Below are 15258 nucleotides of genomic sequence, written 5' to 3' on the forward strand. Positions count from 1 at the left end.
TCCATTTGCAGGTAGCACAAGACAGCTGAGGTGGATTAGGGCACTCCAGGGTTACTGCAGCACTGCTGGCTGCCTGCAGAGGTGTGTTATTTTCATTCCTGCTGCCACGTTGGAGCAGAGGTTTAGGGAAAATTTGACACATTTAGAAGAGTTTCAGTCTTCCCCAGAAATGTGTTTGTAGTCTCTTGTCAGCTCTAGGATAACAGGGGCAGGTGGTTGGAGCAGGGGTAGGGCTGGGTGGGGGAGTTCAGGAGCTTCCTGGTGCTGGGAGCAGGAGCAGCTCCAGCTGCACAGGGAGAGGATTTACATCGCCCTTGGGGAGCGTCTGCAGCATGTCCCCATCACATCCTTCTCCAGGATGTGACAGGCCCAGGTCCTTCTGCTGGTCCAGCCCAGCAGGGGGGGAATGGTGAGGTTAGTGCTGAACAAGAACTGGTTTGCACTGGGAAGTTGGACTTGTTTTGGGACAGGCAGCAAGGTGCATGGCCCAGGCAGTGGCTCAACTGCTCCTATCCCCTCCTGATGCAGCAGACTCAGCTCCTGTCCTTCACCAGCCACCACTATTGACTCACATGTTTATTCCCCCAGCCTGGAGCAATGGAAACCATGGCTGTGACCATCAGTGAATACAGCAAAGTTAGTCACTTTTATTTAAAAGAAATAACATATTACAAATAAGTGTGCAAAACAATTCCTGTGGTTAAATACGCATAAAAGCAACATGCAACCTTGACATCAACATGGTAAGTTAGTCCTTAGTAGGTTACATGACACTAAAAGGGACTTGTCAAAGTTAGAGTTTGCAACTGAAGTCACAGAGTGTCAGGGCTGAAGCATCTGTGAAATTAGCTTTCAGAAGAGCTAGACCTCCCTGCCCCAGTGTTCAGTGCCACAGATGCTGAACTTGGGGCTATCTCAGGTTCTGGGTTAGGAGCTTGTGCCTTAGGTCAGCAGGAAATAGGGCAACAATTTTTGGGGAAGAGTGTACAAGTCAGTGGGTTCAGTCTAACCTACCTGTCCCTGGGCCAGCAGCAATAGTATGTGACAGCTCAAAGGGGAAAAAAAAAAGACAAGTTTGCAAGTTTAAAGCCATTGCAGACATGGAACTTCCTGCCACCTTGTCCAGTTCAGTGCTGGACATGGCCATGGCCTCTCCAGCCTCCCAGCTGCAGCAGTTTGGCAGTAGTTTGGCAGCAGTTTCACAGCTGTCACACCAGTACCGACTGTTGGATTATGGAAGGAATCAGCTCTACAACTACAGGAGCCCTGGGTGCTTGCTGTGCTCTCACAGGAGAGGGGAGCTGGGTCAGCCCTTGCCCAAAGGTGCCTCCAGCTGCTTCAGAGTTTGGCACCTTGGACAAGTAATGCTGATCCCTCACCTGACGCAGCACTGGCAGGGCCACACGACCACCACCACCACCCAGCCCCAGGCACCAGGTCAGAGGACAAGCAGGACTTGATCTACAGGTGTCCCTTGCTCCATACTTGTCACCTTCTCTGTTCCCTCAGCTGTGCCAGGGGAGGAGAAAGCATGACCCAGTGTTCCTTGCTCCCAGCCATGCAGAAAAAGTAAAGCAATGCCTAAAATCTTCTGGTTTACATCCCTTTTCCTAAAGCCAGCTGAAAGTGTGGACAGGCCCTGCAGAGCTCTCCCTGTGGCAGGCACTCTTGTTGGAGCTACAGTCATGTCACAGTTTAGACTAAAGAGAAACCCAATAGGCACAAGCTTGTTGAAAGCCACATCTTGAAAACTTGAGTTGGTGACAGTAACCCAAAGAGATTTTAATGATGAATACTTGCAGAAATGAGAACAAACATATGTAGTCCACTACTTCAGAGCTGCTTGTGATCATGTTGAGCCAGGCTTCTCCATGAGCTGTGCTGAACTTCTGGCTCAGCGCTGGACACTCAGATCCTGTCCCTCAAAGGCGCGGGGTGGCCGAGGCAGTGCTTTGAGCCGGGCACTCCCCTCCCTCAGTCAAAGCTTGTCGTCCGTCATCTCTAGGAACTGAGCGTACACATCCCTTGAGCATTCCCCTTTTTGGTTGAATAAGAACTTGTAGTAGCTGCCATCTGCACATATTGCTGCAACACAAACAAGCAGGGTCAGGGGGCTGTGCCAGGGCTGCTTTCCTTTGCTCCAGCATAAGCTGCCCTTCAGACTCACAGAGGTGTTCTGGAGGGACCCATGGCACACCAGTGCTGCCAGCCCCGAGCTGTGCCAGCCCCGAGCTGTGCCAGCCCCGAGCTGTGCCAGCCCCGTGCCTCCCTCCCTGGGCAGTGGTGCAGCCAGAGCTCTTGGATGACAGGGACACAGCCCTGTCTCAGCAGAGCATTCCCTCCGTCCAAGCCAGCACAGTTCAAAGCCAGAACCTGGGGATGCCTCCATCACTCACCTATGACAGCATTTGGCTCTGTTCCAAAGGCACAAATGCACGGAGAGCCTGAGGGAACCTGGAATTTGGAAAAACTCCATTTGGAACTGAAGTATTTGGGGAGAAAGGAGGCAGAGGCCAAACTGAAAGAGGAAAAAAAAAAAAAAAGACATTAACAGGTTGGTAAGGTGTTGACTAGGGTGGATTCAGAGCTGCTGGAGTGATTGAACAAGGTGCAAGTTTCACTTGATTTTTTTACTGGCTTTTTATTTGAGTAAGAATCAGATAACCTGAGTAATTTCTCCTTACAGGAAGGGAAACACTACAGCTACCTTGCTGGCTTTAGGTGACCGCAAAAACTGCCAGAAGGATTGATTTTTAGTAGAGGAAGGATTCCACAACATATGTTCATCCTAAGGTCCACTAAAACCTACACTGAGCATCTATTGAAATGCTACAGCCCTGCAAAGAACAGCAGGAACTTGGCAATTACCAGAGATTATTAAATCTGCAGCTTCACGCCAGCCCAGCAGATAAATTTTTCCACCTCCATCAGTGTAGAGATTTTGTTACTGAGTGACATGGCCAGTGTTTTAAATGCAATTCAAAGCTCAAGGACCCCCCCACCCCCAGGGCTTCAGAATGGCTCCATCCCTACCTTGACTGCTTATTTCTTTTGGGGTCTTCTGCAGCAAAAATGTGGACCGTACCGTGGTCACTGGAGACGCAGATGAGGGAAGCATCCTGGTTGAAGTTAATACTGCAGAGAACACAGACAGCTGCAGGATTTCTCCTGGGACAGATCCACAGCCCTGGCACTAACACTTCTGCTGCTGCAGTTGTGCCAGCCTGGCAGGTGGGGTGGTACCAGTGGCTCAGGAGGAGCAGGGGCTGCCCCGAGCCAGGGCTGCTTTGGGATGAGCAGGCAGCTCTCAGAACAGGCCCTGCAGTGACACCACACCAGTGACACTGCTGGAAGGAAATGCACGAGCTCTGCTCTGAGGGGTGGGCAGAAGGTGCAACTGCTGCCCCACAGTGGGACTCAGCACAGGAATGGGAGTTTTCCTGGGGAATGGGCAGAGGGTTTCCCTGCTCCTGGGACAGTCACACCTGGGCCCTGGGTGCTTCCCTGCCCAGCAGGATGTGGGGATAAAGCTCCCCTTGCCCCCGAGCTCATCCCAGTCCCCCTGAGCAGTGTTCCAGTGCATCAGGGCACTCCCTGGGTGTCAGTGGGAAGTTCAGCATCCCCCAGTTCCCACCTGGGCTGGGCAGAGTCACGGCCTGGCACCAGCCCCAGCTCTGTCCCTGGTCCTGCAGTCTGTGCCAAGCCTCACAGAACTCCCAGCTCCTGCTTTCTCCTCCCAGCAGAGAGCCCAGAGGGAGGTGCAGGGGCAGCCAGGGTACCACAGCCATGCTGTGCTGGTTGAGGGGCTCAGCCAGACCCACAGATGGCACAGACGCAGCTGAACATACCAGTATATATTGGCTGCTTGTGATCCTCGACGTAGCTCCTGGATTAAATGCCCTGATGAAGTATCAAATATTCTTATGAGGGTCCCCTTGGAAAGGAATCAAGCATTGCATTAGGAAAGGCAGAAAACTGTCTTTACATCTGTGAATGCATCCTAAAATGTTGCCTGGCCAGCATGGCCCTGCACACACTGCTGGAGTTTTTTCTTGGTAGATTTGCAAACCTCTCTCAGTTTTGGGGAAGAACAATAGTTTCCCCACACACCACCACCACAATGTTGTAATGCCTTAGTACAATCTTGTCACTTAGTGACTCAGGAAGTCTCTTTTAGTTCAGTTCTAAAGCACTGCTGCAGCCCTGGCCCTGATTTGCAGACACTGGCCGGTGTAGAGTGTGCCCAGGATCTGTGGGTCCCTTCTGCCATGCTCCCCTCAGTACTACTGCAATTTTCATTGCTGCTGTGCAGTTCTTTCCCACTGAGTATAATCAAGCTGTGGCTGGTCTTGTCTTAAAACTGGTTCAGTTGACATAACTCAGAAGCATCAGTTACCACACACTCTTGATCTGTATTGATCCAAATCTGAGCACCACCCAGCCAGGTGACAGAACACTGCACTGGGAAACTCCTTCAGCTGGAGTCAGCCAGCCTGACAGCAGAGCTGCAGAAGGAGCCAGGGTGTCTCAAATAAAGTGATCAACAAATCAGTGCTGCCTTCCTCTGATGAAGACTGGGTGTACACTGGGCTATGCATCACCACCTGCAACTCCTGTGACACACCTGGTTAACAGAGGCAGCTCTCCAGTCACACACCAGGACCTAACTACCCAGCAGAGAAAGACTTGGTAAACATAGTTTAGTTCTGATTTAAGAGACAGGCTTGAGATGTTTGCTGACTGGGCTCAGACTCCTAGTTCAGTTGGAAAATAAAAGCTGCTTGAACTTCTCTATGCAAAACAAGGAATGTTTAATACAAACGCAGCAGATAATGGCTCTATTTAGCAATGCAGTTGGCAGCTTTTAGAACTCTTTTTAGGAGACATGAAATCATTAAGCTTAAGAGAGACTTGGGATACATTTTCTTTTTTTAAACTGTTTGAGTGACAGGCTGGGCAGTAGAAACTATGTGAAACAGAGACTCGTTGGATTAATTTGGCTTGTCCTATTTCAGCTGAGTGGAAGAAGGCAGCAAGAGCTGTGCCTGCCTCAGGGAGATGGGTCCATCTGCCTGACATTCCCTGGGGAGACAAATGTCCTGGCAGCTCCCTCTGCCTCAGCCCAGCACAGGGGATCTGCACTGCACCCTAACTTCATGCTCTTGTCTCTTCAGCCCCATGGAACACGTGGCCCTTTCTGTGTGAGGGGGCAGCCTGCCCCATCCTGCTCTGTAACAGGGGCTAAGCCAGAGCAGAACAGAGCCTGCCAGTACAACTGAACTATTTACAAGTATTTCTTTAGCCAGTGGGTCTGGAGTGAATTTAAGCAGAAAATAATAAAGGTGAAGAATGCAAATAAGCTCCCCCCCACCCCTTTTTGAAAAAAATCTTGAAGAACACATCAAAGACATGAACTACTTGGGCCAAGTTGTGTTCAAATGTCACTGAAGAATCACTACTACAGCCAGCTAAAACAAATAGTACCTCAGGCACAGCCCTTGGCTGTTGGCTGTTTGGGCATCCCAGAGGAGCAGGGAAGATAAAGACAGAGTGCACAGTTCAGTGGCAGATTTTCCCAGTAGGTATTTCTCTGTCTCTCCTCCAAAGGATGTGACTTGCTATTTTATCTCACTACACTAGAACACACACAGTAAGTCAGAGGCAGGGGACATCATTCTTACTTTTTCTGATGCTGTTGCAATTCTTGTTCCCTGCAGGTTTAAAGCAATACAGCTCAAGACTCCTTCATGAGCTGGGATGTCCACAGGAGGCTTCTCTGTGTTAGCCAGATCCACGATCTGCACGTGGCCAGTGTGTGTTCCAGGAAATGCAAGAAGAGAGTTATTACTATTTGGACAAAGGACACAGAGACCTGAAAGACAAAAAAAAAAAAAAAAAAAAAAAAAAAAAAAAAAAAAAAAACAACAAACCAAAAATTGGATCATTTCCATAACCTAATCAACTTTCCAAATGTATATTTCTAAAATACAATTCTGAGTAAATCAGAATCTCAATTTAATGGCTAGTGCCATTACATTAATTGCTAGTCCCAAAACATCACCTGTCCAAGAGTGCAGAGCACAGTTAAGCAGAGGAATTGCATAATTTCAACTTGCTCTCATCAGTTTATTTTAATGTAATCCAGCTGTGGTTATCCAGAATCTGGGTGGTTTTGCAGATCAGCCCAGTCAGTCCATTACATCAAAGCTATTTTAAGGAGTTAAAAGGTCTCCTTAGCAGCTCAGAAAGGGTAGGAGTTTATCAAAGATGACATCTGAGCTTCTGCTCCATCAGTGAAACTATTATTAATTTGTGTTTCAACTTGGTTCTTACAGCACTGGCACCTTTTTCTTTGTAATGTTTTGTGGCCCATTTAAAGTAAATCACACCAATCCCAGGTGTTCTGTGGGTGCCAAGTGAATTCCTAAAACTTCAGTGCAAGAAAAAACCTCCTCCTCCTGCATGCCCTGCCTGTCAGTCAGTCAGGCTGCTGGAGCTGCATGCAGGCTGGGACTCCATGGCAGCAATTCCATGTTTGCTGCAGGCAGGCATGAAAACCATCAGAGATTGGGGTTCCAATCCTGTATAATGTGGTGGAGAAAACACCCTCCTGACATCCGAGCTGATCCTCTCCACCAACCAAGCCCTGCCTGCAGCCCTGGTTTGCTCCACCCTTCCTGAAACTCCTCCAAGCCCCTGCCAGCCCTGCAGAGAGCCCTTCAGCAGCTCCTTCTGCTCCTGCTGCCATCACTGAATGAGCCTGAGCCCCCCCAGGCTCAACAACAGCCACAGCCAGGCCTTGCTATTTAAAAAGAACATTATCAGTTTGCTCACTGGGCTCTTTTTAACAGGAGAGAAGAGTTTGCTCAACACCTCCAGCTCTATTAGGAAAGAGAAATTATGCACCTTATTGGAATTTGTGTTTATAATTAACCTTCCGGTAAAATACAGGTTCTTTAGAGAAAAAAGCATACAGCTCTTCAGAAATCACATCTATAACATGAGCACAGCAAACAGCTTTTCTGGGCCAAGTATTTATAAATTCTAATAACCATTCTATAAACACAAAAGCATCTCCAAAGGACACGACTGCAGTGCAGTAAGTGTTTAATGACTTCTAAAGAACTGACTGAGACAGCTGAAGATAAATGGCATGTCAAGAACACAATAAACTTGTTTCCATTCCCCAGCCCACACGTACAACCAACCTTTAGGGTTGTAGCAGGTTTCAAAGACGTGCAGCTGGTGGGGATTGTGTGTGAAGGTGAAAACTTTAATCATCGAGTCCAAGACAACCACAATTCTGAAACAGACCAGAAGTTTCTGTGACTCGAGTGCATAAAACAGGGACACAAACATTCATTCAGACCTGCAAAGACTTTCAACTGATTTAACAGCCCCATTCTTCCTGCCCTCCCCCACAGGAGACTCCCAGCCTTGCAGCAGCCACGCAATGATAAGCCTGCAAAGCACTTTTATCCAGCCCCTCCACCCACGCATACAGAGACTCCAGCTGTTCACAGCTGCTCTTGCTCCAGGGATCTGCTGGAATTTTCTTCACTCCCCTCCACACCTAGAAAATCAGCAGGAGCCACAGGAGAATATTTCCCTACATTAGGGGACCAGAAATTCTTGTAGGTTTTTCACCAAGGCTTCACACAGCAGTATCCTTAAACTGTGGCCTGTTTACCCCTAATACCCTGGCCCAGAAGCCTGTTTCACCTGCTGCTGTTACAGCAGGACCTTTCTCTTTGTACCAGCAGCTGGGAGTGAGCAGGAGCACAGAGCCAAGCTGGGTGTCTGGACCCCTCTGCTGTACCTACCTGTCTCTTCGCAGCTTCACTGCTTTGACTTCTGTGGAAAACTCTATCTCAATGACAGTCTTCTTCTTCAGGTCATCCCAGATCATGACTACAACAGTGCAGAGATTGCATTAGACCATCAAGGCATATTCAGAGATCCACAGCTCCCTTATAACAACTTGCAGCTCCCCACAGTCTGATCAAGAGGTTCACCCAATGGTTAAGCAGCTGCAGACAGGCATCCTGCTAAGCAGAAGGCACTGAGGCACTATGTATCAACCCCCTCACTCACACTGTAACTTGTGCAGGCAGGAGCTGGTCAACTCCAACCACATAAACTGACAAAAAAGACTTATCATTCTAAAGAAAAGCAGCTTTTTTTTTGTTTGCTCTGAGAGTTATGAAAGAACTAATGGAACAGTTGCAAAGAGTAGTACATTTTCCTACAAAGCTTGCCAGGCAGGGAGCTTCCTGCTCCTTGCAGAGCTCACTGAGGAGGTCAGCAGGCCTTGGAGAGCAGTCCCTGCAGGTACCAGCCTGTTAGCACTGCACCAGCAGTGATGCAACTCACTGCACCACGGTGACTTAAACCTGCAGCAGCATCCCCTTCACCTGACCTTCAGGAGATCAGCTCAGGGCCCTGGCTGTGGGAGCTCTCTGGCAGTGTCACACAGGGCCAAGGGGGCCTTTGCAGGGTGCACCCCTCAAGCTCACCTTTGTTGGGTGGGTACTTCGGCTTTTTTCCTCCACCTACTAGTGCTAAATAGTTGCAACGAAACAACATTTCCACATGGCCGACACCACCTTCTAGAAACTCTGCAAGACAAATGGTTCATTTGAAAGTGTCAGAACTGGTTAAATTGCCTTCCAATTTTTACCACTGTTACAAGAAAAGCTTGTGTTATCCAGCACATTTCTCAGGCACCTGAGAAGACCAGCATCTTCCTACCCTGGCTGCTCTTAAAAACCAGAGAATGTGGATTCCTTGAAAGTTCTTCATACTGGAGCAGTAAAGCCCTGGATTTCATACAAGCCCTTGTGGTTTCTTCAACAGCACTTCTGAGTGCTGTGTTTCCTTCCTGAACAGTTGTACTTGAAGACTACCCCTTTCTGCACCAGATCCTCCTCCTGACTCCATTAAAGCCTTTAAAGCAGGACAGCACATTCTGCTATGAAGAGGTGTTATCACTGTGCCAAAAAGGTCTGCAGTATTTACAAGGGATAACCTGAGACAATTGAAGAATGTGTGATGTGTTCTGAATCTGTGTCAGAGCACTGAGTCACTGCCTGGATGGGAATTTCTTGGAACTCCTGGATGTAAGACAGACAAGCTGGGGTTGCAACAAGATTTGGTTTCATGCTGGGTTACAGAGAAAATCAAATGGACAAGCTCCAGCGGGGAGTGTCTTGGGCAGGTTTAAACCCACAGGAACAATGAACAGGATCTCTGTGTGCCTACACAGCCAGTTCAGTGAGAGCTCTCACAATCCACAGGGAAAAGGCAATCTGACTCATAAGGAACTTTTCACCACAGGAGTCCTGGAAGCATCTTCATCCAGAGCTACTGGCAGGGAGAGTTTTGACAAGGAACTCTACAGGATTTCAGGCTAATCCTGACTCTTTGAGCACATTGTCACAAGTGATAGTCCCCAGGCAAGTTGCTTATGTAAGAATTTACTGTTAAGAGCAGAAAATAGTTTGTCAGCTTTGGCTATGTGAACAGCGACTAAAATCCTTACAGCAGTAGCAAGTGAAAATGTGCCTGATTTTGTAGGAATTGCTACTTTAAGTACATTTTTCCTCTTATTAAATCCCTTTTCTCACCACAGGCTGAAAGTGCTGAGAAACCTGTTTAGAAGCTCACTTTCTATATTTAGGATTAGAATGACATGGCTCAGTTTCAGTTTCCCATATTTTGACTCAGTTTTGTTTGTTTTTCTGATAAAAAGCTCCACTGTTAACACAGCTCATCTACTGACTTCTGTTAAGACACAGGAGCAGCTTTACCACATTAAGATCCTCCCAAATTTTTGAAGCATACATAGAAGGTAAGATTTAGAGCATGAGAGGTCTGACCTCTCAGTGCTCTTGTAGACAATACTCTTGAGTATGAGAAATGTTACATTGAGATCTCCAGGAAAATGCCTGGAGTCTCACTGCCACACTGGATCATCCAGATCAGCACACATAAACAGAACAACTGATGGCTGCAGGGAGCCACTCCTCCTGCTCATAAATACCCAGGAAATGCCTCTCCTACTCAGGCTCCAAACATTAGCAACAGCAAACACAACTCTGCCAGAAGCTGAGACCAATTCCTCATCAGCCAACTGTGCAAATTACCAGCACGGAGACTTTTGACGGGGCAGTGGCACAAGTGAGAGTCGCTGTGGGAGCAGCAGGAGCTGCCTCTCCTGAGGCTTTATTCAAAGCCTTCCAGGGATGGAAAAGTGAAAGCTGAACAAGAATCAGTCAGGAAAAAAATGAGAAGGCTGAGCTTCCAACAGAGAGCAGCATGGTGTAGTAAGTGAGTGTTTTACCTTGTTTCTCTTTTTCTTTGAGTGGATCTGCATTATAAACTCGGAATCCATTTTCCATTCCACATGCAAAGCATCCTGTGTAAAAAGCACATATATATACACATATATAGTGACTGCCAGATACACTCAAGAAGGCAGCAAGAGCCAGAGGGTTAGGAAAGCATTGCTCAACAACTGCATGGTTACACTTGAGCAGAAGAGCACTCACAGGCTCTGTTAGTGATGGCAAGGGAAAATCTTCCAGAGAGGCTGTCTATGCTGGCCTGGTAGAAATGTCTTGGTATTGGTAATAGGCAGGTAAGAAAATAATAGAAGGAAAGGAAACCAATTCCCAACCCACCTGGATCCTGTGCCATGCATTAGAGTGCAGGAAACCAGCATCTTAATGTTTATGGTCCAACAGTTATGAAGGGAGCTCCCTCCTTTCTTAATAGATCCAAATACACCTCATGGTTATGACTCTGCTGTGGATGTTTCCAGAGCACACTGCTCATCAAACAGCTTTTCCAACTGTGCTAACAAGAGCTGACTGGTGTACCATGCCAATAACTATATGCCCATAGCTGAATTCTAACCCAGGACATAAGCAGAAGCCAGATTAAAACTCTCTGGAAAATAATTGTAGTTACTTTTTCATATAGAAGTATGCATGTGCTTCTTTAGTGGAATCCATTAAGCTGCCAGTCCCCTGTCCTACTCCTTGTCCTGCTAACAGGTGAACACAGGCACTGGTACAAAGCAATGCCACTGTGAAATCAGAGCAATGACAAGTCACCAAGAAGCTGCTGGCACTGGCAGCAGCCTGATGGCAGGTTGGCTGCTCACAATTTGTGTGTACTGTACCAAAAATCCAGTTAAAAATCTCTGAGGTACTGGAACATAAGTTCCATTTACTCTGCTTTTAGTCTTATGTACTGCAATGACTTGAACCCCTCAAATAAAAGCTGAGGAGCTCTGTCTAAACACAACCCTTCCCCAAACTCCATACCCCAACAATCATAGGGAGTGTGGGGGAAGAAAACAAAACACAAAAATTCACACCCTTAACCCAAAAAAACTCCCAGGTACAACTTCACCCTGTCCAAGATACTGTAATAAATTAAGTGCACAAAGTTCTTGTTTACACAGATAAACACACACACAAAGTAGATAATGTGAATGTAATCATTTTAGCAGGGTTAGCAACCATATTGCAATAGGCTTTGATATGAACCCTGCTGACTTTCTCTCCCCCCCCCCCCCCAGCATTGATTTGCTCTGGCAGCCAGATCTGTAGGTGTGAGCTGCAGTGATCTCCCAGCACTGGGACAGCCAGGGAGCAAACTGCTCTGGAAACCTTCCCGTCTACATAAAGCACTGCTGCACAGGATGAGAACTGATCTGGTCCTCACAGCTGACCCAAGTAATTATTCTCCAGCAACAGCTTTCTACTCCCATACTGTATTTCCAGGAAAGTCAAAGGGAAGAGATGCTGAAGCTGTTCCCCGTAAGAAAGTGCTGTAAGGTTTGAGTTGTGCTGATCCCAGAAGCTCCTAACAACTCAAATGCAGCATTCCTGATGCAATCAAACACACACTTTACACTTCCTGCAGCACCACTACAGCTCTCTGCAGGACCAACCTCATGAGTAAGACGTGGGCTGCTTTAATGCCTTGGGAATATCCACATTTTTAACTGAAGACAGCACAGCAGAACGTGGGGATGTGAGTAACAGTGAGATTCCCCATGTGGTTGATCACTACCCACAGAGATATGAAGCTCTCAGGCATGGCAACCCCTGAGTCAAACAAGAGAAGAAAACCCTACAGGAAGATTTCCATTTCTGCTTCAGTTCCAGGTAACAGGAACAGCTTTGAAGCTTGGTGATTCCCATCTGACTGATTTCTGTTCCACTGGAATCACAAATCTGATGGCTACAGCTTTCTGTAAGGAAGGTAAACCCTTCCATGTGAGAGCTGGAAGGGGCTGACAGAGGAGGGAACACTTCCTTAGGTTCACTTCCTTCCACAAGAAGTGCACCTCTCTTTTCAAGGAGGGACAGATGAGCTGAAAAGCCACTGACAAAAGATAACTCAGATACTTGTTTTAGAAAATGTAATGATTTGTAATTGCCTTGACCCCTAGTTGTGCTACTTCCTACAGAAAAAGTGCTTTTTGCCACCAGTGCCAGTGAGACCAGAGTGAGTTTTGTTCCTCCAAATCTGTAGAAAAAAGAAGGGTTAAATTAATGACCAGCCTTTAGAAGATGCCATAGGCAGAAGGTGACATGTTGGCACAGAGAAACCTGCAGGCTCTGGGGTGTGAGGTCCCACAGGGGCAGTAGTGGAGCACAGGGAAGTGACCATGTCCAACATAGTTTCTGCCATGGTGGTTTTCCTTGGCACCATAAACGCTGTGTAAAGCCAAGAGCACAGGACCCTACCAACGCTGTGGGGTCCTACAAAGCATTCCAGCCCACTGGAGAAGAGCAAATACACAAGTCAAGGGTTTCCACACCAAAACAAACCCACACCTCAGTTTTCAAAGCAGCTTTAGGCTGCAACAGTGACAAAAGAGAAATTTGTCAGCAATTTACAGGTAAGGCCATTAATTATGATGTTTTGTCTCTTCATTTCTGAAAAGCACATTAGTGTCCTTCTCAAAGCAATAGGAAAGGATCTGAAATCAGGAGCTCACAGTCTCCAAATTAACAAGATAAAATCAAAATATTCTGACTTCAAACAACTGACAACTTCCATTTCCTTGTGTTACATTGTTTCTTTTTAATTTAAAGCCTAAAAGTAGCAAAGGCATCTGATATAAAACCAGCATCATTCAAGTCAGAGCAAGGGAGGTCCCTGGCAGAACAACCACAGGTGCTTTATCACTTGCCAGTCAGGGAGACTCAGCCACAGAGAGATTTCTTTGATGGTTCCTCCTGTTCTCCCATCCTCGTGGGATTGGCCAGTCTTAAATTATTAAGAAATTAGGTTATTGTGGCAGTACATGCAGACACCCACACTTGTGAGCTTCAGCACTCCAGTGACTCACGCTCTATTCCTGGCAAAGCAAGAAGGAAGCAGGCAGCTTTCCCTCCCCTCTGCTCTCTTTCAGGTGGCCAAACATCACCTGCCCTTCAGCACTTTACAAGAGCCCTAAACTCATAAAAGGTCACTGAGTTACTGCAGTGCAGCGTCATTGCTCCTCACAGCAGCAGCTCCAGGAGTGCCAAACAGAAGCCAATTGTGTTTTTTCTTCATGTTTTTTGTCATTATTCAATTGCATGGCCAGGTGAGGTGGGATGGGACATGAATACTGTTATGATTGCCAAGAGAAATTCCTTAAGGTGCTTTGGATGTGATATCATTTGAAAAAGGGGGGTGTCTTGCATTTATTGCTACAGAATTAAGGAAGCCTTTGTAACAAACAAATTTTACACTAAACTGATAATCTAAAGGCATTTTGCAATAAAAGAGAAACTTCTTACACAGCTCTACAGGCCAAGCACCAAATATCACTGCTCCATTACAGACCCTGCAGAGGTGAAATTAAGCTCATGCTCAAAAATCTTTTTCCATCTCTGTTGGAGAGGCAAGATGAAAACAAGTGCAGAGCTGCTGAGAAACAAACTATTCTATTCTTTTCAAGTCTATGGGATAGGAGGAAGAGAGCTGCCAAGATGCTCTCACCTCATTACTTCCTTCATGTGCTATTGCCAAGATGTCATCAGAGACCTTTGACTAAAATCAACAGAATAATTCGTGTTTACACACAACTTCAACGGCGTCAGCAACAGGTACATGAGCTGCAGTCTACAACAAAAGAGTCTGCAAGAGCGTCTTAAGCAAGAATATTATTTGTTAAAGCAAAGGATGTTACAAAATTATGAGCTTCTGCTCCTTATTCCACAAAAACGACACTTACTCATAAGACTGGTGCTATTTTTGTCTTGCCAAAGCAGGATGAGGAACATGCACCCTGTTTCTGGAGGAGGCCTTCCCCTCTAATAAAGGGAAAAGATAAGCCAAGGATGCTCAGGGGATGTTGTATCAGTGCTTGCCTGCCGGTGCGATTGGAAGTGTTAACTACAGTTTTTAAAACACAAATCAGGTAAAAAGAAAGAAGAAAGCAGTTACCCCACTCATTCTGAATGGGGAGTACTGAGACTGAGAAAGGGCTGAACTGTGAGCAGCTCCCAAAGAAGCCCCTGAAGTACAGGCTTTGAGAGCCTGCCGGAGCCACTCACGGTGAGCAGCCAAACGCAGCAAGTCCCAACAAGCCTGGTCCTGGTCCTGTTCTTTCTCCGCTCACCCACCCACCCATTCAACTCTCCGAAGCGCTGGGCACAGACACGACCGCACAGCGCTGAAACAACGGGAGAACCACTAAACCCTCCCGCTGCCAGCGGCCTTCCCGGCTCCTCCGAGCAGCTGCAGCCGCCACACCTCGGGCATCCCCCAAGGCAGCAGCAGCCCCAGGACGCGAGCGGGAGCCCGCAGTGATGGCTCGGGAGCCGCGGCAGCCCCGGGCCCAGCCCAGCCCGGCCCCGGCTCAGCACCGCCGCCCCTCCGCGGCACCACCCGGCTCCCCGGGCCCGCAGCCTCACCGTGGTCCTGGTTGAAGCCGGCGTAGAGCAGCCCGTTGCCGTGCGGGTTGGCCGGGAGCAGGTTCATGGCTCCGGCTCGGCCCCTTCGCCCCCGCCCCTCACACCATGGCGGCGCCCGCCCGCCTCAGCCCCGCCGCGGGAGCCCGAACCGAGCCGGGCCGAGTTAAGCCCGCCCGAGTCGGGCCCAGTCCAGCGAGCCCGCCGGAGCCGAGCCGGGCCGAGCTGAGCCGAACCCGCCCGAGCGGGGCTGAGCGGAGCCGAGTCCGGCCGAGTCCCGCCGGGCCGAGGCGGACAGGCCGGCGGCTGCTTCCGGCCCTGCCAGGCACGGCTG

The 15258-nt window shown here is 48.1% G+C and overlaps 1 protein-coding gene across 3 annotated transcripts; it reads right to left on the reverse strand.

Moving 5' to 3' along the window:
* Positions 1-623: 623 nt before the first annotated feature.
* On the reverse strand, positions 624-15239 carry WDR45B (WD repeat domain 45B). 3 transcript variants are annotated; one of them, XM_030232979.2, is made up of 11 exons: positions 14928-15239; positions 14246-14324; positions 10343-10417; positions 8517-8618; positions 7824-7911; positions 7209-7303; positions 5682-5872; positions 3849-3934; positions 3034-3135; positions 2397-2518; positions 624-2085 (listed from the first exon to the last, which is right to left on the reverse strand). In XM_030232979.2, the coding sequence occupies exons 2-11, from the start codon at positions 14292-14294 to the stop codon at positions 1979-1981; spliced, it is 1017 nt and encodes a 338-aa protein (XP_030088839.1). In that variant the 5' UTR covers positions 14295-14324; positions 14928-15239; the 3' UTR covers positions 624-1978. The 3 variants fall into 3 exon arrangements, with proteins under 3 accessions (XP_030088839.1, XP_018774700.1, XP_009092737.1); XM_018919155.3 differs by having other exon boundaries at positions 14246-14381; XM_009094489.4 differs by lacking the exon at positions 14246-14324.
* Positions 15240-15258: the final 19 nt, after the last annotated feature.

Source organism: Serinus canaria, chromosome 18 (assembly GCF_022539315.1).
Source record: "Serinus canaria isolate serCan28SL12 chromosome 18, serCan2020, whole genome shotgun sequence".
Taxonomy (NCBI): domain Eukaryota; kingdom Metazoa; phylum Chordata; class Aves; order Passeriformes; family Fringillidae; genus Serinus; species Serinus canaria.

What these genes read in the sequence shown, in the direction of transcription:
- WDR45B (XM_009094489.4), bottom strand. Translation starts at nt 14,994, where the DNA reads ATGAACCTGCTCCCGGCCAACCCGCACGGCAACGGGCTGCTCTACGCC. An exon ending in CAAGCAGCCAATATATACTG is followed by an intron (nt 3,136 to 3,848) that starts GTATGTTCAGCT and finishes TGTTCTCTGCAG; the next exon opens with TATTAACTTCAACCAGGATG. An exon ending in AAAAGAAATAAGCAGTCAAG is followed by an intron (nt 2,519 to 3,033) that starts GTAGGGATGGAG and finishes TTCCTCTTTCAG; the next exon opens with TTTGGCCTCTGCCTCCTTTC.